This window comes from Muscardinus avellanarius (genome assembly GCF_963383645.1).
Source record: "Muscardinus avellanarius genome assembly, chromosome: 3".
NCBI lineage: Eukaryota > Metazoa > Chordata > Mammalia > Rodentia > Gliridae > Muscardinus > Muscardinus avellanarius.
Genome location: NC_137788.1, coordinates 167,284,271 through 167,311,416, shown reverse-complemented (window position 1 = coordinate 167,311,416; position 27,146 = coordinate 167,284,271). Strand labels below are relative to the sequence as shown.

At 49.5% G+C, this 27,146-nt stretch overlaps 1 protein-coding gene across 1 annotated transcript in view; it reads left to right on the top strand.

Moving 5' to 3' along the window:
* The window catches only part of HERC2 (HECT and RLD domain containing E3 ubiquitin protein ligase 2), a gene marked incomplete at both ends in the record, with an annotated part of 162,678 nt that extends 135,766 nt beyond the window's left edge, over positions 1-26,912 (top strand). The window contains 22 exons of the mRNA XM_080692883.1: positions 331-462; positions 818-976; positions 1,069-1,187; positions 1,679-1,804; positions 2,480-2,635; positions 3,020-3,135; positions 3,229-3,427; positions 7,548-7,762; positions 11,792-11,969; positions 13,238-13,399; positions 15,040-15,131; positions 15,287-15,426; positions 16,597-16,784; positions 17,349-17,546; positions 19,921-20,004; positions 22,281-22,422; positions 22,561-22,755; positions 23,225-23,337; positions 23,885-24,075; positions 24,739-24,844; positions 25,293-25,505; positions 26,640-26,912. Of these exons, the coding sequence (XP_080549009.1) occupies positions 331-462; positions 818-976; positions 1,069-1,187; positions 1,679-1,804; positions 2,480-2,635; positions 3,020-3,135; positions 3,229-3,427; positions 7,548-7,762; positions 11,792-11,969; positions 13,238-13,399; positions 15,040-15,131; positions 15,287-15,426; positions 16,597-16,784; positions 17,349-17,546; positions 19,921-20,004; positions 22,281-22,422; positions 22,561-22,755; positions 23,225-23,337; positions 23,885-24,075; positions 24,739-24,844; positions 25,293-25,505; positions 26,640-26,912 (3,497 nt within the window). The remainder of the gene's footprint in view (positions 1-330; positions 463-817; positions 977-1,068; positions 1,188-1,678; positions 1,805-2,479; positions 2,636-3,019; positions 3,136-3,228; positions 3,428-7,547; positions 7,763-11,791; positions 11,970-13,237; positions 13,400-15,039; positions 15,132-15,286; positions 15,427-16,596; positions 16,785-17,348; positions 17,547-19,920; positions 20,005-22,280; positions 22,423-22,560; positions 22,756-23,224; positions 23,338-23,884; positions 24,076-24,738; positions 24,845-25,292; positions 25,506-26,639) is intronic.
* Positions 26,913-27,146: the final 234 nt, after the last annotated feature.

Sequence of the window (27,146 nt, the reverse complement as noted above, 5' to 3'; positions counted from 1 at the left end):
TTTCAGACCTCCCCAGCAGTGTCCCTGCAGCCTCAGCCTGCTGTGTGCTGGCCAGTCCTGCAGGCCTCCACAGCGCACCCTGCTGGCTTGTGTGATCATTTTCCCTTCCTTTGGGTGAATGTAATACTTCTGTGATGGCAGTGCCCACCTGGCCTCTGTTAGATTAGGGACCCATCTACAATGGCACTCACCAAAAGCAAGGTGGGAGTGGTTGGCTTGGAGGAACCTGCTGATCCTCTGACCTGGTGCGAAGGGTTTTACTTTGTATCTGAGGAATTGGTGTTTGGTGCTGTAGGGAACCTAAACCCAGGGTGTGCTTTTCTTTGCTAGGCCGAGAATGGTCTGACTGGTCCAGCGAGCTGCGCATCCCAGGGGATGAGCTGAAGTGGAAGTTTATCAGTGATGGGTCTGTGAATGGCTGGGGCTGGCGCTTCACAGTGTACCCCATCATGCCAGCTGCAGGTAAGGGAGGGCTGGGCCACCAAGGCTTGATGCCAGCTGCGATTGTTACCCCGTCGGAGTCTTTCACTTAGTAACTCGTGGTCTGCTGTTTCTTGTTGTGTTGGGAGCATTTGCCGCCAAAGGCCCCGGGAGACAGGGGTCAGACCACAGAACCACTGTAGCTGGCAAGCTGTCAGGGTACTTCCCACGTGGAAAGGAGGGTGCTGGAGGCAGTTCTCAGATCTCTTGGTTTCCAGTTAAAATGCAAAGGGCCTGGCTCATGGGACTTGGACCCAGAGGAAGGGCTTTTGCCTGTGAGTGGGACTTGTAGGTGTCTCCTCGTCACACTGGGAACCGTGACAGTGCTACTCCACAGGCCCTAAGGACCTCCTCTCCGATCGCTGTGTCCTCTCCTGTCCATCCATGGACTTGGTAACCTGTCTCCTGGACTTCAGACTCAATCTCACCTCCAACAGAAGCATCGTGCCGCGACTGGCAGCCTCCCTGGCGGCCTGTGCACAGCTGAGTGCCTTAGGTAAGCAGTGACTGCCTTGCCACTGTCACGACTGCCTTGCTGGTTGGAAGAAGCTGTTCAAGCTTCTGATGTTTCCTGTCTGCCCATTTCAGCTGCTAGCCACAGAATGTGGGCCCTTCAAAGACTGAGGAAGCTGCTTACAACGGAATTTGGGCAGTCGATTAACATCAACAGGCTGCTCGGAGAAAATGACGGGGAAGCAAGAGCTTTGGTATGGAGCGCAGCCGCAAGTTAGAGACACACACTCTGGAGAGAGATGTTGCCTTGGTCATTTAGACCTCCATGTCACTGAAAAGAGTTAAGGAATCTCGTCTGAGCATGAGGAGGCCTTTGTCACATGTCTTCTTGACGGGGTGGTGCATCCTGAGTATAGGCTGGTTTGATTCGTAAAGGATCCCATGTCAGCAGCTGAGGATGTAGCACTCGGTGTGTTGGGTTATGACAAGTCCAGCTGGCCACGTCCCCTGGCCGTGCTGCCTGATGCAGCCTCGTGGGGCGGTGGGCGCCGTGGGCCCAGGAGCACTGCGTCCTGAGTGGGGCTCACTTCCCCCTTCTTGTTGCAGTGCTCCTTGTGCCTTTCCCTCCATTGGTGGTTTTAAGGGGAATAGTACCAACACGAGGAAACCTTTGGCTCGTAATAGGAGAAACTGCACTCCCATGCGTTCTGCTTCTCACGTAGAGCGTCACCGTGTTGTTTTGAAGAGTTTTACAGGCAGCGCTCTCGCAGTGTTGGTGAAAGGCCTTCCAGAAGCCTTGCAGAGGCAGTTTGAGTATGAAGACCCTGTTGTGCGAGGCGGCAAGCAGCTGCTCCACAGTCCATTCTTCAAGGTAACTCGGCTGATGTGTGAAGTGAAGCTAGAGCCCTTTGGCGGGGAGCGCCACCACGAGCTACCATATGCAGTGCCCTATATTTTAGGCCTTTTTGAAGGCAGTTGCTAGGTAATGATGAAGTTAAATAAGAAAAAAAAGTCCTCAAGAAGCAATTATGTAGAAATTACAGGCATGGTGGCCCACACCTGTAATCCTAGTACTTGGGAGGCTGAGACGGGAGGATTGAAGGCTCACAGCCAGCCTCAGCAGCTAAGCAAGGCCCTCTGCAATTAGCAAAACTGTTTAAAAATTTTAAAAAATAATAAAATAGGGTTAGAGGTGTAGCTCAGAGATAGAATGCCCTGGGTTCAGTCTCTCAAACAGAAAAGGAATTATGTGATCCCAGCTTTTACACCATAAGCCATTACCCAGGTGTTGCCATATTTGGAGCTGCATGGGTTCTCTTGTTGACAGAGGCCACAGGTGTTGATGCAGTGTTGGATCTTTGGTCCCGTGTGTCATCTATGTCTCTAGGAACTGTGTATCTGCATCCCTGGTGAACTCAGGAGGAGTTCCCGAGCAAGGGTCTTCCCGGCACGGGGTGGGGACAGTCCGGTCGTCTTCAGCACCTGGTGTTGGTTAGTAAGTGCACTGGTACAAATCCTGTGTTTCTTTCATTTTTGGTGGCTCCAGGTACTAGTAGCTCTTGCTTGTGACCTGGAACTGGACACTCTCCCTTGCTGTGCTGAGACGCACAAGTGGGCGTGGTTCCGACGGTACTGCATGGCCTCCCGTGTTGCCGTGGCCCTGGACAGAAGAACGCCCTTGCCTCGTCTGTTTCTTGATGAGGTATTGCACATTATCTCAGAATTACTTTTGTAATGCAAAAGCTTTTTTACTTGTAGCTATAGTATAAAAAGAAAGATGCCAATGTTTGAGACATAGAAAGATTTCTCTTGCCAAAACCATAAAGCATAAGCATGTAGATGAAATGAGTAAGTGGACACTGAGTTTAACTAAAGCTTGTTAGTAAAGATAGAGAGGTACTGTCCAGCTGTTAATACCTTAAGCTTGATGCAATCACATTCACTTGGCTTATTCAGATAGAATCTCAGTGTTCATGTTGGCATTTTCTAATATTTCTAGGCAGGAGTTCCTCCCGTCTTCTTAATATTTGCTGGTTTTATTCTGTGAATAAGTGTTTGGTTCCTAGCTCTTAATAATGTTGTCTAGGTGGCTAAGAAAATTCGTGAATTAATGGCAGACAGTGAAATCATGGATGTTCTCCATGAGAGCCATGACGTCTTTAAAAGAGAGCAGGACGAACAGCTCGTGCAGTGGATGAACAGGTTGGTGTATCGGAAACTTGGGATAACGTGACGTGAGGAGGAAAGACTGCAAGTGTGGTTTTCCACGTCGAGCCTTTCCCCGTGTCGTTGCAGGCGACCAGATGACTGGACTCTTGCTGCTGGTGGCAGTGGGACTATTTACGGATGGGGACATAATCACAGGGGGCAGCTTGGGGGCATCGAGGGCGCCAAGGTCAAAGTCCCCACTCCATGCGAAGCCCTTGCAACTCTCAGACCTGTGCAGTTAATCGGAGGAGAACAGACGCTTTTTGCCGTGACCGCTGACGGGAAGGTAAGGGCACATTTTATTTACTTATTTATTTATTTGCATACTGTCATTAAGACTGAGACAGTATTCCAGCGTAGTGGCGCATGCCTATAACCCCAGTTTGTGGGAGGCTGAGACAGGAGGATCACCAACTGGAGGACAGCCTCAGCAACGTAGCGAGACCCTGTTTTGAAACCAAACAATTAAAAGGTCTGGTGGTATAGGTTGGAGGTAGAATACCCCGGCATTCAATCCCTAGTAACACACACACACACACACACACACACACACACACACACACGCGCGCGCGCGCACCTGAAATAACTATGGCTAGGTATGTTGTTTGGTTCTTGTATATGTAAAATCTGTACTAAAATACTATTTTAGGATTTATTTATCATTATTATTATTATTTTGAACCCAGGGCCATTCCACTTTTGAGTTATACTCCCAGCTTTATTTATTATTTATATATTTATTAATTTAATTTATTTATTTATGTATGTATTTATTTTACTGGGGGTGGAACCCAGAGGCTTTTGACCTCCGGGCTATACTCCCAGACCTATTTTATACTTTATTTGGAAACAGGGTCTCACTAAGTTGCTGAGAGCCTCACTAAGTAGCTGAGGCTGGCCTAGAACCTGTGATTGTCCTGTCTCAGCCTCCCATATGCTGGGATTACAAGTGTATGCCACCACACCTGGCTCTATTTCAGGATTTATAGTAATGCTATAGAGCAATTGCTAGAAGCAGTTGTAGTTTTGACTATCTTATAAGCTTTAGATGTATTCTAAAACTTTTAACTTTTATTTATAAGTACTTCACATGTACAAGAGCATAATTTATTTGTGTATCATTAACTGGATATATTCCTGTCTTGTTTGCTATTGTAATTTTTATTTTTAAAGGCTAAACTCTGGTGCCTTGATGTATTGGAATGGATGCTGTTTAGATGTTGACTTGATGCCTGGTCCCTTGTTTCATTCTTTTTCTTGTAATGAATCTCAAGATGTGTTGTATCTTCTCTGTAGAGAGCCATAATCTGTGAGTTTCATTCATTCCCCTCCAGCTTGCCTCTCTTTTAATTTTTTTTCTTTTGGGATACAGAAAGGGAGCCAGTCCTGCTGGTTGGAAATTGAAGTGTAATGTTGAACAGGAGGAGGTGTGGCTGCAGCTTTAGAAAAATGTTGAAGTGTATCCATCCCTTTTTTGGTTTTGAGAATCATATTTTAGTTTTTTGTTTGTTTAACCCCCTCCTGCAAACAATATAAACACTGGTCCTTTCTTATATCCACTATTTTAGTTCTTACCAAGTCCCCTCTCTGAGACATATTGTTACTGTTGTTTTATAGACCAAGTTTTTTCATGATTTACCCAAATGTTCCTTGCTTACCACCATTTCTTATTTCTAAGACCTTATATCTGCAATTGTTTTCTGTCTAAGTATACCATTTTTTATTTTCTTTGGTGAGGTTCTTGTTAATTAATTTCTGATTGTTTTTGTTTGTATATTTGTATACTTGAAAAACCTTTTTTTTTTTTTGCTTGAAAAACTATTTTTTTTTTTCCTAAGATAAGGTTTGGCAAACATTTTCTTCTTTTTTCTATGGTGCTGGGGATTGAACCCAGGAGCATTCTACCTCCAAGCTATACCCCCAGCCATATTTTTAATTCTTTTTTTTTTTTTTTGGTGGTACTGAGGGTGGAACCCAGGGGCCTTCTACCTCTAGGTTACACTTCCAGACCTATTTTATATTTTATTTGGAAACAGGGTCTCACTAAGTTGCTGAGAGCCTCACTAAGTAGCTGAGGCTGGTTTCAAACCTGTGCAATCCTCCTGTCTCAGCCTCCCAAGTGCAGGGATTACAAGCATGCGCCACCACGCCCAACTTTTTTTATTCTTTATTTTGAAACAGGGTCTCACTAAGTTGTGGAGGCCTCACTAAGTAGCTGAGGCTGTCCTCAAACCTGTGATTCTCCTGTCTCAGCCTCACACCTGGCTTTGACAAACACTTTCTATGAAGAACACAATAGTATCTTCAGCTTTGTGCAGCTGTAAAGGCTCTGTTGGCATATGGTAAATGAGTGGGTTGGGCCAGTAAAACTTTATTTACATAAGGAGAAGTTGGGCCTGATGTGGTCTGTGAGCCATAATTTGCCAACTTCTGTTCTAGAGTATAAAATTATAAGTTTATAATTACTTTCAGTTTGCCTGTTAAAGGTTTTATTCTTGTATGTCTGGGCTTTAATTGCTTTTCAACAGTTAGACTAATTTTTATACAAATGGAGGTAATCTTTTCTCAGTGACTGCTTTTAAGATCTTTCTTTGGTAATATGCAAATTCATTGTGATATAGTTCAGTATCATTTTTTTTCTTATCTTTTTTGTTCTGGCTTTTTATTTATTTAGTTTTTGGCAAGGAATTAAGAGATTGAAGGGGAGATGGGTTCCTGACTCTAAAAATTATTCTTTTTAACAATTCTGGTAAATTTGTGGATTTTTTTTCAAATATTGCTTTTCCTGTGTTCTTTACCTGGCCTCTACCTGACATTCTGATTGCTGTTAGAGTAAGAAAGTATTTCCTTTATGTCTCTTAACCTTTCTTTCATATTACCCTTTTCTTTCTCTGATATACACCGGATCATTTTTTTAGCTCAGTCTTCAGTTTGCTAATATCTCTTCCCATGTGTATAATATAATACGCTGTTAGGTTTTTTAGTTTCTGGGTTATTTATATCTTCTTAGTCCTTGAGCATACTTTTCAAGCTTTTATTTCTTTAAACATATGCTAAGCTATTGTTCTGCTGGTTGTCACTCATGGTACCTTCTTTCCTTTTGTTACTGAGCACATCCCATGCATGTGAGGCCCAGAGGCTTCACACAGGGCTCCTTTAGCCCCGTGGGCTTCATTTCACTTCCTGCTTTAGCCTGGCAGTTCCCTTACTACTGTGTCAGCACAACAGTGAATTTGAACAAGATCTAATACATGATGTCTTTAAACTTCTAAAAGTGGGGGATGTTTGCCAGGCATTTGGAAATGTCAACCATGTTGTTTTGGGTTATTTTTCCCCTAATTAATGATAAAAATGTTTTGTGCCCCCAAACAATTACCCATTTAGAGTGAAAAGAAAAAAAAAACCTAATGTTTGTTTTCTACTGTGTGATTTATGTACTACTATGATGAAATATTAAAATATATTTATAGTTTTTCTATGGTATGTTTTCCTAGGAGTTATTATCAGGGATTTGCATGTAGCTGATAATTAAATCTTTGTTTTTCTGATATTAAATCATAGGTGGTACTCTATACAAAAATTGGAAAAGTTTTTCAAAATACATTTAGTGACTTGGGCTTTTTTTTTTTTTTTTTTTGGTACTGAACCCACAGGTATTCTACCTCCAAGCTATACCCTTATACTGTTAGCTTTATTTTATTTTTTATTTTGACAATGAGCCTTGCTAGCCGGGCGTGGTGGTGCACGCTTGTAATCCTTGTGCTTGGGAGACAGAGACAGGAGGATCGCGCTGGTTCGAAGCCAGCCTCGCTGGCTTAAGAGACCCTGTTTCCAAATTTAAAAAATATATAAAATGGGTCTGGGAGTGTAGCCTGGTGGTAGAAGTGTTTCCAGGAACCCCAGTACCACCAAATTTTTTTTTTTTAAGTGGTACTGGGGTTCCTGGAAGCCCTTCTACCTCTGGGCTACACTCCCAGACCTATTTTATATTTCTGAAACAGGGTCTCTTACGCCAGCGCTGCTGGCTTCGAACCTGCGCGATCCTCCTGTCTCCGCCTCCCAAGCGCGAGGATTACAAGCGTGCGCCACCATGCCCGGCTCACCAAAAAATTTTTTTAAATGAGCCTTGCCAAGTTGCCGAGGCTGTCCTCGAACCTGTGATCCTCCTGTTTTAGCCTCCTGAGTACTGATTATAGGCACCACCAGGCCTGACTGAACTTGGGATTTCTAATAGTCATAAGTTTTTCTCATTCTTAGAGCTTTGATAGAGCATGTATAAAGCTTTAGACATTCTGGTGATTATTTAAATTTTATTTTCTGTTGTAAAATATCCAGAGCACTACTTAGGTTTATCTAGGGATATTTAGGTGAAAATCTAATGTTGCCATTCCTTTTTCTTATCTTAGCTCTACGCCACTGGCTATGGTGCTGGTGGAAGACTCGGGATTGGGGGGACAGAGTCCGTGTCCACCCCTACATTGCTGGAGTCCATTCAGCATGTGTTTATTAAGAAGGTGGCAGTGAACTCAGGAGGAAAACACTGCCTTGCCCTCTCTTCAGAAGGGGAAGTTTACTCTTGGGGTGAGGCGGAAGACGGCAAGCTGGGGCATGGCAACAGAAGGTATTGTCTGAAAACATCATTTGTTATGTTTTCCTTTGTTTCAAATCTGGTACAATATTACATATATGTTATATTATTATAGTATATGTTATATTACATATTACATATCATATAATTATATATATTACATATAGTATATCTGGCACTTTGTTTTTCAAAGCAATATGACAGACAAGTTGAAGCAACATGGCCTCCCTCCTCCTAGAAATAACCAAGCACCAGCAGAGCAGCCCTGAAGACTGAGCACAGGCAGCACAGGGCACCGTGTTCCCTGAGGAATCAGGACAGGGCGAGTTTTGCAGATTTCCCCATGCACTGTTTGTAGAGGTAGCCAGGATGTGAATCAGGAAGGAGAAATCTAGGCAGATGCTTGGAGCCTCCTGTAGAAGAGGGTCCACCTGGGAATCCAGGGAGACCGAGAGCTGTGAGCATGCAGAGTACCATAGCACTCACATGTGTGCCAGGCCAAGGAGTAGCCGCCTGAACATGAGGCGCTGGAGTGGCGGTGCACACCTGCTCCTAGTACTTGGCAGGCCGAGACAGGAGGGTCACAGGTTCACGGCCAGCCTCAGCAACTGAGCAAGGCCCTCTGCAATTCAGTGAGACCCTGTTTCAGTATAAAAAAATTAAGCTGGTGTGGTGGCACATACTTTTTGTTGTTGTTGTTTTAAACCCATGGGCATTCTACCTCTGAGTACACCCTCAGCCCCTATTTTTGTTCTTTATTTTGAAACAAGATCTCACTAAGTTATGAAGGGCCTCACTAAGTAGCTGAAGCTGTCCGTGAACTCAATCTTTCCTGTCTCAGCCTCCCAAGTACTAAGATTACAAGTGTGCACCATCCCACCCAGCTTGGCACATGCTTTTTAATCCCATTAATTGGGAGGCTGAGACAAGAGGATTGTAGATTCAAGGACAGCTTCAGCAAGTAGTAAGACTCTCATCAACCTAGTGAGAACCTGTTTCAAAATAAAAATAAAATAAGGCAGGGAGTATAACTCAGATGACTTCATTCTTCAGTACAATAGATAGGTAGGTAGATAAATTGATTGATTTACTTAAAAATAGGGCTGGGAATATGGCTCAGAGATAGAATGTACCTGGGTTCAACCCCCAGTAATACCACACAAAAAAAAAAAAAAAAAAAAAGAATAGAAGGAATAATTCCTAGAGATCATATAGACTGATTAGAGTACTAAGAATAGTGTTGCCCAAACATGAGGGAAAATCCTGCACTAATTTGTTATTATGATCTCACCACCAAATGTAAAGCAAAACCTAAGACAAACTGTTCATAAGTAACTTAACATAGCACAGGAAATTAAAGCTCAGGAATACTTTACGACTACCTACAAATCCCTGACAAGGTAAACCTCATAGTGTACCATAGCTAAAAAACAAAAAATGACCAGGCATGCAGAAGAGCAAGAAAATACAACCCGTAGGAGGAGAAAACCATCAGTTGAAACTGACCAGAAATGGCACACTGATAGAAATGCAGGTAAAACTGTGAAAACAATTGCTTCAACTGCATGCCACATCCTTAAGAAGCAAGAAAGAAACTTGACCATGTCACATATAGCCTGGAAAATAGTTATGTGCCCAAATCCAAGTCCTAGAGATGAAAAACAGTGTCAGAGAAGGAAAACCACATTGCACAGCAGTAATGGCAGATTAGGCGTTGGAGAAGCAAAGGTCAGTGAACTTCCAGGCACAGGAGTAGAAACTCACTAGAGTGAGGCAGAGAGAGAACGAACAAGTGGTTGGAACGCTAGTGGACCATGGAAGAGCTTTAAGGTCCTTATTGGAGAAGGGAGATGGGGGGTTGAACAAATAATGGCTGAAAAATATCCTAATTGATTAAAAGCTATAAACAGGGAATCAAGAAGGTTACAGACTCCTGTGAAAAAGAAACACAAGGAAAAACACCCGTCAAGGTGAAGGATATAGAGAAAAATCTTTTGCATTTGTGATACTACAGATGGACCCTGAATCATTCTACCACTGAGCTACAGCCTAGTCCTTCTGTGTTTGTTATTTGTTACTATTATTTAGCTATTTATTTATTGTGTGTGTGTGTGTGTGTGTGTGTGTGTGTGTGTGTGTGGTACTAAGGATTGTACTCAGAGGCCTTCTCTCTTCGAGGTACACTCCCACCCTGATTTTATTAAGGTCTCACTAGGTTGATGAGAGTCTCAGTACTTGCTGAGGCTATCCTTGAACCTGTGATCCACCTGTCTCAGCTTCCCAAGTACAGGTGTTACAGGGGTGTGCCATTGTACATATCTGGGAGGAAAGTCTTCAACTGGAGGGCCTGGTGTGGTAGCGCATGCTTGTAATCCTAGCATTCGGGAAGCTGAGACAGGAGGATCACGGTTCATGGCCAGCCTCAGTTACTTAGGCCCTTCACAACTCAGTGAGACCCTGTTTCAAAAAATAAAAAGACTAAAAAATAGGACTGGGAGTGTAGCTCGGAGGTAGAATGCCCCTGGGTTCCATCCCTGGTACTGCCAAAAGAAAAGAAAAAAAAATCAGCTGGAGGGATGGGAAGAGAAAGCTATGATAGTTTAAAGGAGTGCTGCCCATACCCTGAATAGCTACTAAAATTGCCAAACGGGGCTTGGTGAAATAAGTCATCAACACACTCAGTCCACCCAAAAGAAAGCAGAAAAAGGAGAAAGACAACCAAGAACAGATTGGACAAGTAGAAAACAGCAAGATGCGACTTTGAACCCAAGTATATTAATAATCACATCAAACAAAATGATCTGAACACCCTGATTTAGAGATTGTCAAAGTGGAGGTCAAGGCTGCTACAGTGATCCCGCTTTACAGTTGTGTAGACAGACCAAAATCAAAAGGGGATGCAGCTGTTCAGCATTTTAGAACATCCTTCTAGACAAAAGTATGTTATTTTCATGTGCACATGGATCTACCATTATAGACTATGATTTGGACTATATACACCAAAAATATTCAAATTATACAAAGTATATTCTTTTCTCTAAGGAAATTAAATTGGAAGTAAAAACAGATTTCTACCTAAATTTTATTTGGAAAGTAAAGAAAACATTTCTAAAATAACTAATGGGTCAAAGAATGGATAAAAAGTTAGAAATGACTTTGATCAACCAAAGCAGTGGAGCAGTGGCCTGCAGGAGAGACTCAGCAGTGGAGCAGTGGAGCAGAATCGGCGGCCCAGGAAGAAACCCACAGAACTGATGCCGGAGTGAGGGGAGTGACCGTCCTCACAGCCTCCATGTGTGTGGTCACAGAAGGGCAGGAGCAGCTCATGGGAGAGGAAGAGCCTTTTCCACCACGGCTTTGAACAGTTGGATGGCCTTATAGCAAGAAGTGAACGGATTCATACCTCGCACTATACCTACAAGTGAATGAGAAGACTTCTGTCATCTTAGGTCAAAATTTCAAATAAAGGGCCAACTAGTGAATATGATTTGCACATGGGTTTTTTTTTTTTTTTTTTTTTTGGTGGTACTGGGGTTCCTGGAAACCCTTCTACCTCTGGGCTACATTTCCAGACCTATTTTATATTTTTATTTGGAAACAGGATCTCTTAAGCCAGTGAGGCTGGCTTCGAACCTGCACAATCCTGTCTCCTCCTCCCTAGCGCGGGGATTACACGCGTGCGCCACCACGCCCAGCATCACACATGATTTTTAAAATAATCCTTTAAAAGAATGAGATCCATTCTCTGTTCATAGGCCACTCAAAGGGGCCGTGAGCCAAGCTTGTCTAGTGCAGATGGTGGTTCCCCAGCCCTGATTTAGAACTGTGAAAGCCCCCCTCTGGCGTTGGGGTGTCCTGTGTGAAGAGATAGGCAGGAATTTATGAAATTTTGAGTTCAGGTCCGAATGATTCTCCTTGATTGACTTACCGTATGGTTGGGAGGGTATGTGTTGAGTGGTGCACATCAATTGAGCTGTTCAAAAAGCACAGTATTAGTAAACGTAAAAGTATTTAAACATGAAGAATAGTTGGCTTCAGTTACGTTTGGTGTCTCCTCTGCAGCCCGTGCGACCGCCCTCGGGTTGTGGAGTCGCTGAGGGGAACTGAAGTGGTGGATGTCGCCGCGGGTGGAGCCCACAGCGCCTGCGTCACAGCCTCGGGGGACCTCTACACCTGGGGCAAAGGCCGGTACGGCCGCCTGGGGCACAGCGACAGTGAGGACCAGTTGAAGCCAAAGCTGGTGAGGAGGTGCCATGTTCACAGCCTGGCCCAGACCTGCCAGTGCCTCCTGGTGCTGAAGTGCGATGGGTACTTGGTTACTGTCGTGAGATTCTAAACATCAGAAGTGGGGAAACACACACGCACGCACACACACTGTTAGAATTAGCTGGGCCTGGTGATAAGCCCGTCCGTAATCCTAGTACTTGAGAGGCTGAGACAGGAGTATTGCAGGTTCATGGTCAAACTTAGCGATGTTGCAAGACTCTCCGCAACCTAACAAGACCCTGTTTCAGAACAAAAGATAAATATGTTTGGGACATAGCTCAGTGGTAGAGTACTTCCCTAGTGTGTGTGAGACTCTGGGTTTGATCTCAACAGTGAAAAAAAATTTAAAAATTTAAAGTGTATTAAAACTAGTTGGGTGTGGTGGTATACACTTAAAACCCCAATATTTGGGAAGCTAAGGTGGGAGGACTGTACGTTCAAGACCATCCTTAGTCAATCAGCGAGACCCTGTTTCAGAATTTAAAAATAGGACTGGGGACATAGAAGATAGACTGTATTTGTGTTCGAATTCTAGTACCAAAAACAAAAAAAATTCCAGATGTACACACAGGCCCTAACAGAGCGTACGTGGAGTTATCTGAGGTTGAGAGAAGGCGGGCGGAGGCAGAGAGGCAGCGTGAGCTGTGACTGTGTGGGCTCCGCTGCCTGCCGCTCAGGTGCGGTCCCATGGGCGCCCGCTAGAGCAGACGACACTAGCTCCTCTAGTGCATGTTGTAGTAAACAGTGCTCTCTGCAGTCCTGCGTCGCGTGCACCACTTACAGTACACATCATGTAAAAGCGTGTCAACTGACTGAGTTACACGAAGTGAGGGTTTCTGGGCTGTAGTGAGGCATCGTAGTGACGCTTTGGAGAGTTGGTAGTTACACGTGGAACTTTGACTCTTGGAGTGGCACCTTACACTAACATTCAAGAGTCCACCATCCTGACAAGTACTACTTCATACCTAGCACAGCGCTTCTAGAAGCCCTTCTCTTTCTGGAGATTCATAAAGGAGTGCATGAACAGCCTCCGTGGCAGCGTAGGATCAGGACACTGCTAGCTGCTTCCTGCAGCTTAGACTGGTGTAGTTTAAATAAAGGAAGGCGTTTTCTTTTGTCTTATACAATTATTAACATTACCTATTTTTTGTGCTTAAAACAGGCACCCTCATCAAACAGAGTGGCAGCAGAGCAAAGCCCCTCGTGTGCTGCCAGCTAACCCTGGTCTCCCTCTTTCTGCAGGTGGAAGCGCTGCAGGGCCATCGTGTGGTGGACATTGCTTGTGGCAGTGGTGATGCCCAGACCCTCTGCCTCACCGATGACGATACTGTCTGGTCCTGGGGAGACGGGGACTATGGCAAGCTCGGCAGAGGGGGCAGTGATGGCTGCAAAGTGCCCATGAAGGTATTTCCTACTCACAGCCCCAGGTCCACTCTTGCTTCTTGGGAGCACGGTAACCTCGTCGTTACCTTCTCTGCAGAAAATCCTTAGAAAGTCAGGTAAACGGAAGGTGCAAGGCCAAAGGCATTGTGTATTTTAAGCGCCTTCTTGGGGAATGACGGAATAAGCAGACTTGCAGAGACCAGGGCTTTATTTAGCAAGTCACCCTTTCTGAGGAGTAAGATAGGACAGTATTCCCACTCCCTCCAGGTGACAGCGGTGGGTGGATGCTGGGTCATGTGCTCCGACTGTGGCAGTGTGGGCATTTGGCTGTGTCTGGGAAGCCACGAGGAGAGGTCTGCAGGCGCAGGCTCCGTTGCATCGCTCCTCTGAGCTTTGCCAGGCTGGATTTTGTCCTTGTTAATGGGAGGTTGGTAGCAGTCAAGGGGCTGTAGTGAGGCATCGTAGTGACACTTTGGAGAGTTGGTAGTTACATGTGGAACTTTGACTCTTGGAGTGGCACCTTGCACTGGCATTCAAGAGTCCACCGTGACTACTTCGTTCCCGGTACAGCGCTTTGCCTTCTAGAAGCCCTTCTCCTTCTGGAGATTCATAAAGGATGTCTATCGTGCGTCTGCAGTGTGTGAACACTGGTGCAGCCTAGAGAAGCCAAGCGAACTTTCCTGTGCTCAGGGTCTTCTCTCGCTGGGCCTGGGGTGCAGGTATGGATCGGAGAGTCTACGCACAGGGCTTCTCCAATGGGGAGAGACCAGGCCCAACATGTAGCTTTTCTTCCTGCAGTTGTGCTCTTCAGAACAGCTGTTGGTCATGTGAGACTGTTTAAGTCAAATGAGAGCCTACCCTTGGTCACACTGCTGAGCTCAGTCAGCCGTGTGTGGCTGGCAGGGTTTCCTTCCCGTCGCCTGGGGCCCTTGTGTAGTGCAGATGTAGGGTATCTAACCATGTTGGATGTTCCAGTAGGGTTTCACATTTGTGAAAATAAGGTTTGGATGAACTTGAGCTACAGCAAGGCCGGTACAAACACTGGGCACCTTGAAGGGTCAGGGTGCTGGACATGGAGGGCTGGAGTAGGAAATCACGAGTGCCGAGTGGCCAACTGGGGCTAAGTAAGAAAAGGAGTTCATAAGCTTAACGTCAACAGGACAGTGTAAGCATGAAGACTTCGCTGAGGTAATGCAGGGCAGAGATCGCTGGATGGGGCTTGGCCAGGGAAGCGGGCAGAGCAAGACCTCTGGGTGTTGGGTCGCAGGGCCTGGGTAGGGCAATAGCCAACTGGTAGAGGAGGGCAGGACCTGGGTGCTGCGGGCATCTCCTGTGGACCCCAGGGTCTAGAGAGGGTTGAAGGCAGCTGGGGAGAAGCACAACTGGAGAAGGGCGCCTCCACAGCAGGCCTGGGGAAAGGACACAGCCTGCGCCACAAGGCGCCCCCTAGTGGCGATGCGTAGGCACAGCGGCCACCCACCAGGTGCTCCGGCTCTCTTCCTGGGAGTGCTTCTGTTAAGTGAAATAGGATTCTGAGTTGTGCTCCATGTCTACACGGGAATGAGTGTTAAAGAGTTCTTGCTAGATGTAGTTCAATCTTGGCGTAACTACAGCAGTCTGCAGTGACCATGATGGAGTCTAATTGGACTTTCCCCTTGCAGATTGATTCCCTCACTGGCCTGGGAGTCGTTAAAGTGGAATGTGGATCTCAGTTTTCTGTTGCCCTTACCAAATCCGGAGCCGTTTATACCTGGTATGCATGATTTTGCTGGACCCAACCAAACAGGCTGGAGCGCAGCTAACTTCTGTGGCAGACTTGTGTCTTGAAGCCAGAGCTTCTGCAGGAGGGCTGGGGTGGTGAGTGCAGTGACCTTGACCCCGTGACCTCCCTGCTTCCGTTGAATGCAGGGGCAAAGGTGATTATCACAGGCTGGGCCACGGCTCCGATGACCATGTTCGAAGACCTCGGCAGGTCCAGGGGCTGCAGGGGAAGAAAGTCATTGCTATCGCCACTGGCTCCCTGCACTGTGTGTGCTGCACGGAGGATGGTAGGTATGGGGTGCAGCTTCACAGAACCAAGACCATAGACCCAGGAGTGCTGTGGGAGGGGGTCACCCCGGGGCCTGAGCTGCATCCTGAGGGCCCAGGAGTGCTGTGGGGAAGGTCACCCCAGGCCTGAACTGGGTCCTGTGGCCCAGGAATGCTGTGGGGGCGGTCACCCCAGGCCTGAACTGGGTCCTGTGGCCCAGGAATGCTGTGGGGGCGGTCACCCCAGGCCTGAGCTGGGTCCTGAGCTGGGTCCTGAGGGTCCACCCCTGCAGGCAGTTTTGAACTGGCATTTTCATACCCTGCTATTACATACATGAGTGTCCTGTCTTACGTGGCTATGCAGGTAATTAGTCAAGAGCTAGCAGGGGCCTTGGTTGCTGTCCTCAGACAGGCCTGCTGCAGGGCAGGGTCTTGGGATGACCCCCAACACCTGCCCTTTGATCTGTGGCAGGGATGTTTTCCCACCTGGCGCATGCCAGGCCACCCATCCAGCGGCTTTAGGACTGAGCTGTTGGTAGGAAGGGGCCGTAGGTGGGGTCCCCCATTACACTCTGCACAGCAGCACGATGAGGCTGGTGGTGTCTCCGGGGAACATAAGCCTCATTTCCGTCCTGGTCCCCAGTGACTGGACCCTTAGAATATGTTATGGTGGTATTTCACAGTCGGGGTCCAGCGTGGAAAACTGACAGGTCTGATATTCTCACGAATGATGATCTTCTGCATGAATAGGAAGAACTCTGTGTTGTTTAAACACGTGGATTTTGTTCATCTGAACATCAGTTATCCTCTCTCTGTTTAACATGGACGAGTAGTTTGGCTTGTCAGGGATGCCGCCATCTCTCGTGTGTTCTTTGTCCTGATTGCGGACTCCTGCAGCTCCGTGCCTGCTCCTTGAGCTGTCGCACTCATGCGCCTGGATTTCTTAGACAGCAGTCCTGCGCTCCTCCCTGGAGAAGCGTGTTGGGCAGCGGGCACCGTGAAGGGTCCCGGGAAGCACGCGCACCACCAGCACTGCATGTGGTCAGTGTGTGTCCGCACCTGGGGCAGCATCACACCGACACTCGGGCGGCTCCCGCCCCACAGTGAAGGCCGCGATGCTGGCGTGTGGCGTGGCGGTTGGTGGTGCGCCTCGGCAGCGACGGGCCTCACTCCTCGTGCATCTCTCTCAGGTGAAGTCTACACGTGGGGCGACAATGACGAGGGACAGCTTGGAGACGGAACGACAAACGCCATTCAGAGGCCTCGGTTGGTTGCTGCCTTGCAGGCGAAGAAGGTCAACCGCGTGGCCTGCGGCTCGGCACACACCCTCGCCTGGTCGACCAGCAAGCCTGCCAGTGCTGGCAAGCTGCCCGCACAGGTCAGGCTGGCGGGGTTGCCCCGTGTATGGCATATACGTCCTCCTTTGATGATGTACTTACAGAGATGTTTCCCTACACATCATTCAGATGTCACAAACAGTACTTACACGAACCAGCACTTGCTGAGCAAAGTGATGCACACTTTTAACCTCAGTACTTGGGAGGTTGGGGCAGGAGGATCGCAGTTTTGAGGCCAGCCTCATCAATCTAGTGAGACCCTGTGTTCAAATATAAAATAGAAAAGGGCTGGGGGTGTAGCTCAGAGGTAGAATGTCCCTAGGTTCAATCCCCAGTACCACAGGGGTAAAAAATATGTATTCTGATAGTACATCTTCACAGTAAATACATCTCTGTATTTTTCATGTTCTTCATGGTTTACATTACTTGGCTGACATAGTCAACCTGGCTAGTGTATTATTCTAGAAGCAACACAGAGGTTTTGCAAACTAAACTTAGAAATCATAGTGCTTCTGTGTTTTTGGGGGAGAGTCGGGAGTGGAATTGGAATCTCTTTTCAGATGGCGGCTTCCTGCAGTTTGGGCTGACTCACGCGTCTCTTCTAGGTCCCCATGGAGTACAACCACCTGCAGGAGATCCCCATCCTCGCCCTGCGGAACCGGCTGCTGCTGCTGCACCACATCTCAGAGCTCTTCTGCCCCTGCATTCCCATGTTCGACCTGGAGGGCTCTCTCGACGAGGCTGGGCTCGGGCCTTCTGTTGGGTTCGACACCCTCCGAGGGATCCTCATATCCCAGGGAAAGGTACTTGTAGAAGTCTGGTATGGATGATGTGGGTGTCTTCAGTGAGGTTAACTACACATTAACCCTGGTACTGGGACTTTTGAGTGCTGAATCGGCTCCTTCAGCAACTGTTCAGAGTGGCTGCCATGCACCAGCCTATGCTTGGGGTACTTAAATATTGAAAGACTAAACAAAACTCTTCTTCTTTGGAATTTGTATTAAAAACTAATAGCACAGTGCTGCCTTTCCCCTCCTCCACTCCACCCCTGGAAGGGGTGCAGGTGACCCTTAGAATATGTTATGGTGGTATTTCACCATATGGTAGGTGTGTCTCATGAACAGACTGTTCATGAGACGGTTCCCTGTTTGCCTGGCACCCCCCCCTCACCCCCCCATACACAGGAAGGAGCAGTGAGTCCTTTGCTCTCAGGGATGTCCAGCAGAGGGGGCCAGGAGCATGGATAGCTTAGACAAGAGCTCTGTGCCAGGGTGTGTGGTGGAGATTCCTTACTAACTCATAACTGGACTGGAAGGAGCAGAATTGGGTGCCAGGCATCTGAGAGTCACCAGGTAGATTTTGATCCACTGGCACTCTTAAAGCTTCCTAAAGCCGGGTGTGGTAGTGCATGCTTGTAATCCCAGCATTTGGGAGGCTGAGACAGGAGGATTGCGGTTTGCAGCCAGCCTCGGCTAATTAATGAGGCCTTTTGCAACTCAGTGAGACCCTGTTTCAAAATAAAGAATAAGCCGGGCGTGGTGGTGCACGCTTGTAATCCTAGCATTTGGGAGGCTGAGACCGGAGGATTGCAGTTCGCGGACAGCCTCAGCTACTTAATGAGGCCCTCTGCAACTCAGTGAGACCCAGTTTCAAAATAAAGAATAAAATAGGGCAGAAGGTGTAGCTCGGAGGTTGAATGCCCCCTGGGTTCCACCCCAGACCCACCAAAAAAAAAAAAAAAGGCAAAAGGGTGTAGCTTGGTGGTAGAATTCCCCTGGGTTCCATCCCCAGTACCAGAAAAAAAAAAAAGTTAAAGCTTCCTAGAAATGAAATGCCTGATACAGAAGCCACAGTGTTCCCATTTCTGTAAGTTATCAAGTTTCTGACAAGCAGCTTGAGGAGGTCATTTAGAAGGGCTTCCTTATTATATAGTAGTATTACATATTTCTTAGAAAGAGAGGGTAGAAGGTGAGTTGAGGATCCCTCTGATCCTGAAAGCACTGTGGCTCCGTGATGTGTTCTGTCATCAAGGGCACGGTCCCTTAGGGGCAGGGAAGTAAGTGGAGTGGAGTTCCTCCCAGAGAGCTTAGCTCTTTAGGGCCGGCTTTCGTTCCACGTGGCCAGGACAGCTCCTGCTGAACAAGCAGCCTGCGTTTTACTTGGTGTGTCCTCAGGGTGCTGAGGGACAGGGCTGTGCTTGAGGCTCAGGTCCACTCTGCTGATGGGAGCAGGAAGGAATCACAGGCAGCTAAGCTGATAGAAGCTATTTTTTAGTAATACCAAGCAGCAAACTTGATTACTTTAACTGTTACTTTGATTTACTCCCTCAAAGTGCAGGTGACAAAAGTCAGGAAAACAGTGCACGGAGGGGGAGCCCCGGGGCCCTGTGCATCCCGCTGCGCGAACAGCGGGGTCCGAGCAGCCAACAGGCCCAGCCCCAGGCAGCAGCACTAGAGGGCCTCAGAGGGCCCAGGGGTGTTGTTGAAGAGCAGGAGGCAGGAGGTGTAACTATCTCCACTGCAGGGGAGTGTGGCGACGGAGGAGTCAGAGCAGGGAATGGTCCAGCAGGAGAGCCGTCCTGGATGCCTGGGCACACAGGAGAGCAGGAGGGGCATGCAGCCTCGCTGGCTCCCCGCTGCTGGGGCCGCTGGGTCGTTGCCTGCCTGCATGGACTGGGGCTCTTGGGCTCGGCCCGGGGCAAGAGGCTCCACAGCCCCGTACCTGGGAGGGAGCACTGTCTTCCCTGGGCAGAGTCCTCCTCCTTGCTGTCCGCAGCCCAGGCATGCAGGTCTCTCCAGTGTGTATGTGCGGTGTTTGCTGCTGTCTCCCGTGCCCCTCGCCAGGCCTGGCTGGGTACACCGGGTCCTTGCCATCCTTACGGCACAGGTAGTGGTGCAACATCAGCCCCTGCTGCTGCTGAACTCCCACTTGGCAAGGAAGCCTTGGTCTGCCCGCTCCTACTGGAGGCCCTCCTGTGCCCGGCACTGGCCCTGCTCACAGCAGCGCCCGCCCATTCTCTGGTGGCCTCACAACTTGAGAAGGGAGTTGGCAGTGTTGCGTTCTTAATGAAGCCCACTTTCAGGAACAGAAGATTTTAAGCAAAGCTATGACATGATTTCTCTATGGGTAAAGCTTTTTATTTCATCCTATATATTTTTTCTGTCTGATACATTTTAGGAGGCAGCCTTCCGAAAAGTAGTCCAAGCAACAATGGTGCGAGACCGTCAGCATGGTCCAGTGGTGGAGCTGAACCGCATCCAGGTAACACCAGGGGCTTAGTTCAATGTGTGCTCTTGGACAGCGCGCGCGTGGTGCGGGGCATTCGTCAGCTCGGCCCACTCCTAGATGGACACTCTCAAGGTGCAGGGGGTGGTCTATCAGCTTGGCCCGCTCTTAGATGGGCGCTCATGGTACGGGGCATCCGTCAGCTCGGCCTGCTCCTAAATGGACACTCTCGAGGTGCAGGGGGCGTCCGTCAGCTCGGAGATCTATCAGCTTGGCCCGCTCTTAGATGGGCACTCCTGGTGCGGGCGTCTGTCAGTTCGGCTTGCTCCTAGGTGGGCACTTTCGAGGTGCAGATGTCCTGTTATTTTGGTTTGGATTGCCGGTGTTGAGCAGCTACTTGCTATTGTCTGGTGGAATAGGGACCTTAGTTTACTCTGTACATCTCCTGATGGGGCCGGAAGGCTCTGCCCACCTTTTTCTAACACAGACAAGGCTGTCTGATATGTCTTCCGCAGTCCTCACTATAGGTTAAGATCAATGAAGTGGAGTATGCCAGGCCCATCATAGATGCTGCAGCCTCATTCCCTCTGTGGCTCTGGGAGTGGAGGTTTTTTCCCAATATAATAGGCCAGAATTATTAATATTATTCCATAATAAATAAAAGAAATAAAAGGTAAGCCATTTTTTAAAAGAGTTACACAAGCCGGGCGTGGTGGCACACACTTGTAATCCCAGCATTCAGAGGCTGAGATGGGAGGATTGCAGTTCGAGGACAGCCTCAGCTACTTAGTGAGGCCCTCTGCAACTCAGTCAGACCCTGTTTCAAAATAAAGAATAAAAAATAGGGCAGGGGTATAGCTCTGAGGTCGAATGCCCCTGGGTTCCATCCCCAGACCCACACACAAAAAAAGGGGGGGCTGGAGTTTGCTTGAAGGTAGAATGTCCCTGGGTTCCATCCCCAGTACTGGAAAAAATAAATAAATAAATAAGAGGAAGAGGAATCCTGGCCACTAATTATGATAGTGTGTGGCACTTGACATTTAATACGCAAATGAAATTGGCCTTTCCTCTTGCATCAGAAACAGACAGCCGTGAAGAACAAAATCTTTGTTTTCAAACCTTTGTATTAACACATGATTTTTACCCTGATGTCGATTTCATGACTAGAAGTTTTTTCAGAATTGTACTTGGGGGCATTTTGAATTAAGGCATCAAACTCTTGTCCTTTGTTGGACAACCCCGTGACCATATTGGTGGGACTGGTCTTCTCACTAACGTCAGAGTGTCTAATGCTGAGCTCCGGGTCAGGCAGCTAGTTCTACAAAGAAATGGGTTGTGTAACAAGGCTCATGAGAAAGCTTTTATTTCTCGACCTTGGATGCTCATTTTGGTTTTCTATGCATCAGTGAGACATAAATACCAAAGCGTGTAAGCCAGCAGCCAGCACAGCCTGGAGCGTGAATGGCAGGGTGTCCCTGCGTCGTACACCTGCCCCAGCCACGCAGTGGCTGGGACCCACAACTTGAGGGTGTCGGTGTGGTCGTTGCCTTTCTCATCTCGTGTTTTCAGTAATGCCGCCTCCTACTTGCCTTCGTATCCCTAGCCTGTTATGAAACATTCAGTTTGTGTTTTAAAGCACAAACTGGGTAGATGGCAAACAAATTTATATTAGGCTTTTTAAGAGGCATATGAAATGCCGGGCGTGGTGGCGCACCCTTGTAATCCCAGCGTTTGGGAGGCTGAGACAGGAGAATCACACAGGTTTGAACCCAGCCTCAGCTACTTAGTGAGGCTCTCAGCAACTTAGTGAGACCCTGTTTAAAAATAAAATAGAAAATAGTTGGGGTGTACCTGGAGGTAGAAGCCCTCCGTTCCATCCCCAGGACCACAAAAAAAAAAAAAAAAAAAAAGGCATCTGAATACCCTTCAGCCCTGTCTGTCGAATGAGCCAGGTGCCTGGAGCTCAGGGCCTGTGTGGTCCTGAGGCTAGAAAGTCCCCACAAATGTGGGAGCAGAAGTGTTGCTCGGTACAGATGAGAGCCCAAGGTGAGCACGGCGCACCAGGCTTGAGGCCGTCCACAGCCGCTGTGACGCATAGCACCCCCACGGGCTCTGCTCGTGCAGCCTCTTCCGCAGGAATCACCCACATTTTACATACATGGGAGGAGGCCAAGTGGGCCGTGGGGTCAGCTCAGGGAGAGCCAGCAGCCAGGATGGGCAGCAGAGGGCGCTGGGTGGGGAGAGCCTGAGGCCTGGGCTTCCTGTGGCGGACACCTCAGGCTTGCTTTCTGTCCTCCTCCGCTCCTCTTCAGGTCAAGCGCTCGAGGAGCAAAGGCGGGTTAGCGGGTCCCGACGGCACCAAGTCTGTCTTTGGACAGATGTGTGCTAAGATGAGCTCCTTCAGTCCTGACAGCCTCCTCCTCCCGCACCGTGTGTGGAAAGTCAAGTTTGTGGGTAAGGACGGGTCACAAGCTGCATGTGGCCACCGGGTGGGGGACCTGCAGGCAGCGGCGCGGCTGCTTGCCCTATGCATTTGTGCATTGGTGGGAGATGCGGTGGTGACCGGTATCGCTGACTCTCCTCTCCCTGCAGGTGAATCTGTGGACGACTGTGGGGGCGGCTACAGTGAGTCCATAGCTGAGATCTGTGAGGAGCTGCAGAACGGCCTCACCCCCCTCCTGATTGTGACGCCCAACGGGAGGGACGAGTCCGGGGCCAACCGCGACTGCTACCTGTTCAACCCCGCCGCCAGGGCGTCCGTGCACAGCAGCATGTTCCGCTTCCTGGGTGGGCCTTCTGCGCTCTGCCGTCCGCGTTGAGGGTTCATGCCCACCCTTAGTTAGCTCTGTGTAGGCTCTCTGCCTTGGGAATGAAGGCAGATACTGTAAATGTTTAGCTTTGTCCCTTACTCTGCCTGGTAGAGTGCTCACAGAGTGCTACCCCACAGCTCTCCCGCCTTCGTGGAGAAGTCTAAACTCTTGGTTGGCCATTGTGGGACAAGAATTGTCTCAGCGGCTTAAATTCGTGTGTGGGGAGAATATGAAGAGTTATCATCCAGGCACAGGGGAATGATGGATTCAGAATAGGGCACCCTGCCGTGGGGGTGGGCCCAGTCCACGGTGGGCGGTGCTGGAGGGAGCTCAGGCCTCCTGTTGGGTGAACAGGAGGCCTCGGGGCTGCCCCGGGCGTGTGGAGTGAACCAGTTGCAGGCCTGTCATCTATTCCAAGGGTCCCTTCCCTTTGTCTCAAATGCTAGGAGTGTTGCTGGGTATCGCCATCCGAACCGGGAGCCCGCTGAGCCTCAGCCTGGCCGAGCCCGTGTGGAAGCAGCTGGCTGGAATGAGCCTCACCATCGCAGACCTCAGCGAGGTGACTTCCTGGGCTCTGCTGTGTGGCAGTCTATTCTGGGGCCTGGGCTGACTCACACGCCTGGGTGTGTTGAGGCTGCTGGCCCGCAGCCACGTTCCAGTCACAGAGAAGTCTGGTTGTGAGGCCTGTCTCCTAGAACTTGCCATATCCTCTGCTTCATGGCTTTGCAGCTGATGCAGTCCTGTCAAATGAGGATGTGCTCTCTCCTTCCTGAGCAGAAGCCAGGTCACAGGAGGCTGGGCAGTGGCCCGGCCGGCAGGGCGGGTGGCCCTTCCCCTTAGCTGCCCAGCATCTCGTGCCACGCAGGGAGGGGTTCGCCACCCGCCAGTTGCTGTTTTCCTCTCAGCAGTTAGTTTTAAGAAGTCATCAGCGCCTGGGGTGGAATACCTCTTCTTTAGGACTCCTTTTGCTTCTTGGAGCATGTGTTGTATGGGCAATCTTGAGTTGTGCCTGAGCCGGGCCTGGGCCCATCATGAGCACGCTGGGAGGGGCCGGGGTCTGTGTAGGAGGGACATCCCTGTGTGACACTTGGGCTTCTCCTCCCAAGGTCGATAAGGACTTTATTCCTGGGCTCATGTATATCCGTGATAACGAGGCCACCTCAGAAGAGTTTGAGGCCATGAGCCTGCCCTTCACGGTGCCGAGTGCCAGCGGCCAGGACATCCAGCTCAGCTCCAAGCACACGCACATCACCCTGGACAACCGCGCCGAGTATGTCCGGCTGGCCATCAACTACAGGTTTGTGTCTTCTCCCAAGTGCTCTCACTCAGTGGATAGCGAAAGTAGCAGCATATGGTTGCTTGGCTCTCGACGGTCGTTAGAGGCGTCACGTGTCACAAAGCGCTCGTGGACTTTGCTCCGGCGCTTGCTGCTCTGTGGTCATGACCCTGACTTGAGACCAGGGGTCGGAGCGTTTGCTGTTCCGAGGTTCTGAGCTCTAACTGAAATGCTGAGGCGGTGCGACCTACTTGGTTGGGGGCTGCGTGTGGCCCTTGGTGCGCCGTGGCAGGTTGCCGCTGCCTTGGCTGCTGGCTGCCGTCAGCACCTGCGAGGCCTGCCTGCTGGGAACGTGGCTTGCAGGGTGGGTTGGGGGTTCTGGGGGCCATGACTGCCTCAGAGCCCCAGCTGCAGCCAGGAGAGCTGTGAGTGCCTCTGGGGGGCGCTGGGCGGGCTCTCCACCCACGCTGAGCGTGCGAAGCCAGAGCCACCGAGGCTGCAGTCTGTGTGCCACCCTAGGCAGGCCCGGTGTCGGGAGAGCCCAGCAGCCAGTGCAGAAGCGTGTGCACTTGTCCGGTCCTTCCAGGGAAGTGTGTCCCGGCAGCGCAGTGTGCTAAGGCTTGTCCTCAGCAGACACAGTAAGAGGCTCCAATGAGCGAGGTGTAAGTGAGAGTTTTCTTTCAGACTCCACGAATTCGACGAGCAAGTGGCTGCTGTTCGCGAAGGGATGGCCCGGGTTGTGCCTGTCCCCCTGCTCTCTCTGTTCACTGGCTACGAGCTGGAGACGATGGTATGCTGGCTTCTGCGTGGCTCTGCACGGGACTGGCGTTCGCAGAGCACACCTCCTCAGCGTCACAGTGAAGTCGTGTGCTTGGAAATCCAAGCTAGGTCCATGTCGTCGAATGAAACAGAAACACACTGAGGCTGGGCGGAGTGGTGCACTCCTGTAATCCCAGTAGTAGGGAGGCTGAGACAGGAGGATCACAGGTTCAAGGCTAGCCTCAGCAACTCAGTGAGTTTGAAAACAAAAAATAAAAAAAGCTGTGGTTTAACTCAGAGGTAGAATGTCCGGCTTCAGTCCACACTGCCATTAAAAAAAGAAAAAACCACCGCACACTAAGTGTGTGGCCATTCCTCCCTCCACCCGAGGTTGACCTCAGGATTGCGGCCCTCTCCCTGCAGCAGGCCTGCTGGAGAGGCCGTGACCAGTTCTTGCCCCGATGGGGGCCTTTCTGCAGGTGTGTGGCAGCCCAGACATCCCACTGCACCTCTTGAAGTCCGTGGCTACCTACAAAGGCACGGAGCCCTCTGCGCCCCTGGCCCAGTGGTTCTGGGAGGTGATGGAGTCCTTCTCCAACACAGAGCGCTCCCTCTTCCTTCGCTTCGTGTGGGGCCGGACGAGGCTGCCAAGGACCATCGCTGACTTCCGGGGCAGGGACTTCGTCATCCAGGTGCTGGGCTTGGGTGGGGTGAAGGGCCTCTTGCACTTGAGCCTGCTGCAAACTGAGAAAATGGAAATGACACCGGTAATGCCCAGCCTCTCAGGTCTGAAGGCTCAGAATTTTATGATCATGGATTTGGGCACCGTTACCTATTCTAAGAACTGTATCCGGCCATCAGGGTATGTGTGCTTATTCTAGATTTGGGATGTCAGCGTAGTTTACATTTTGAATGCACACACATTGGGCATTTGCTCGATTCTTGGGTTGAATCAGGTAAGTCACTAAGCAGGAAAAGTAGCACTGCTCCTCGGAATGAGGTCAGTTGTTCTTTGGGCTCCTGCGATGGAGAGGCCCAGCCCTCTCTGCCCTGAGACCCTGGTAGCAATCATCTGGAATGGCTGGACAGGGTGCAGGGTCTGTGCTCTCAGCGTGCTTAGGAGAATTGGGATGGCTTCTCCCCATTGCGGCCTTACCTGCATCTTTGTCCAGGGTTGAGAAAGTACCCATCCTTCAAGAAGACTTTGAGAGCAGGCATCTTTTTTTCTTTCAATAAGTAGGCAATTCCTAGATGGTGCCCCGGCCTTTTGCTGCTTCCTAGTAGTACAGTCTGCAGTGGCTGAGAGCAAGCGAGGAGGGCTTTCCCATGTGGGAACATCAGGCTGCCAGAGTCAGGGGTGGGGCTGCCCCACCAGGCCACTCTCGAGACTGAGTAGCAACACAGAATACCACAGTAACTAATTGCTAATTCTTTACAAGTCTTAGGAATAGGTTGTTCCTTTTTATTCTGAAATTGGCTAGATTCTCTCCTTTCTGATATTTTGTTATTCTTAGCCAAAAAAAGGTCAGGAATCTAATACAAATTAGGTTTAGAGCTGGGTATGGTGGCACATGCCTATAATCCCAGTATTTGGGTGGCTGAAACAGGAGGATTTTAGTGTTGAGGCCAGCCTCAACAATTTAGTGAGATCCTCAGCGACTTAGTTATCCAAAATAAAACTTAGTTTTTCAGAGTAAAAGGAAAGAGGGTTGGGTGTGTGGCTAAGAAGTAGAATGCTCCTGGGCTCACCCCAGTCCCACACCTCCCACGTCGCGCTTCACCTGTCCTCGGTCCAGCTCTGCTGATGTAACGCTCGCCATTCGCAGGTGCTGGACAAGTACAGCCCTCCCGACCACTTCCTGCCAGAGTCCTACACCTGCTTCTTCTTGCTCAAGCTGCCCAGGTACTCCTGCAGGCAGGTGCTCGAGGAGAAGCTGAAGTACGCCATTCATTTCTGCAAGTCCATAGACACAGACGACTACGCACGCATCGCCCTCACTGGGGAGCCCGCTGCCGACGGCAGCAGCGACGACTCGGACAACGAGGACGTGGAGTCGTTCGCCTCGGACTCCACGCAAGACTACCTGACAGGGCACTAAGGGAGAAGCGCTCCCCGGAGCAAGGAGGCCGGACGGGCGCCGGTGCTACTGCCGCTGGGTCAGAACGCCTGGCGTCCTCGCGACGTGTGGAGGGTGGCGGGAGCCCCGCTGCCCACGGCCCTGACAGGATCGGAGCGGCAGTGGGAACAGCCTGTGGGTGCTGTGGACACTCAGCGCCACCCTCAAGACCCCATAATGCTGCATTGCACACAGGACTCTTGTGTACCAAGCGTG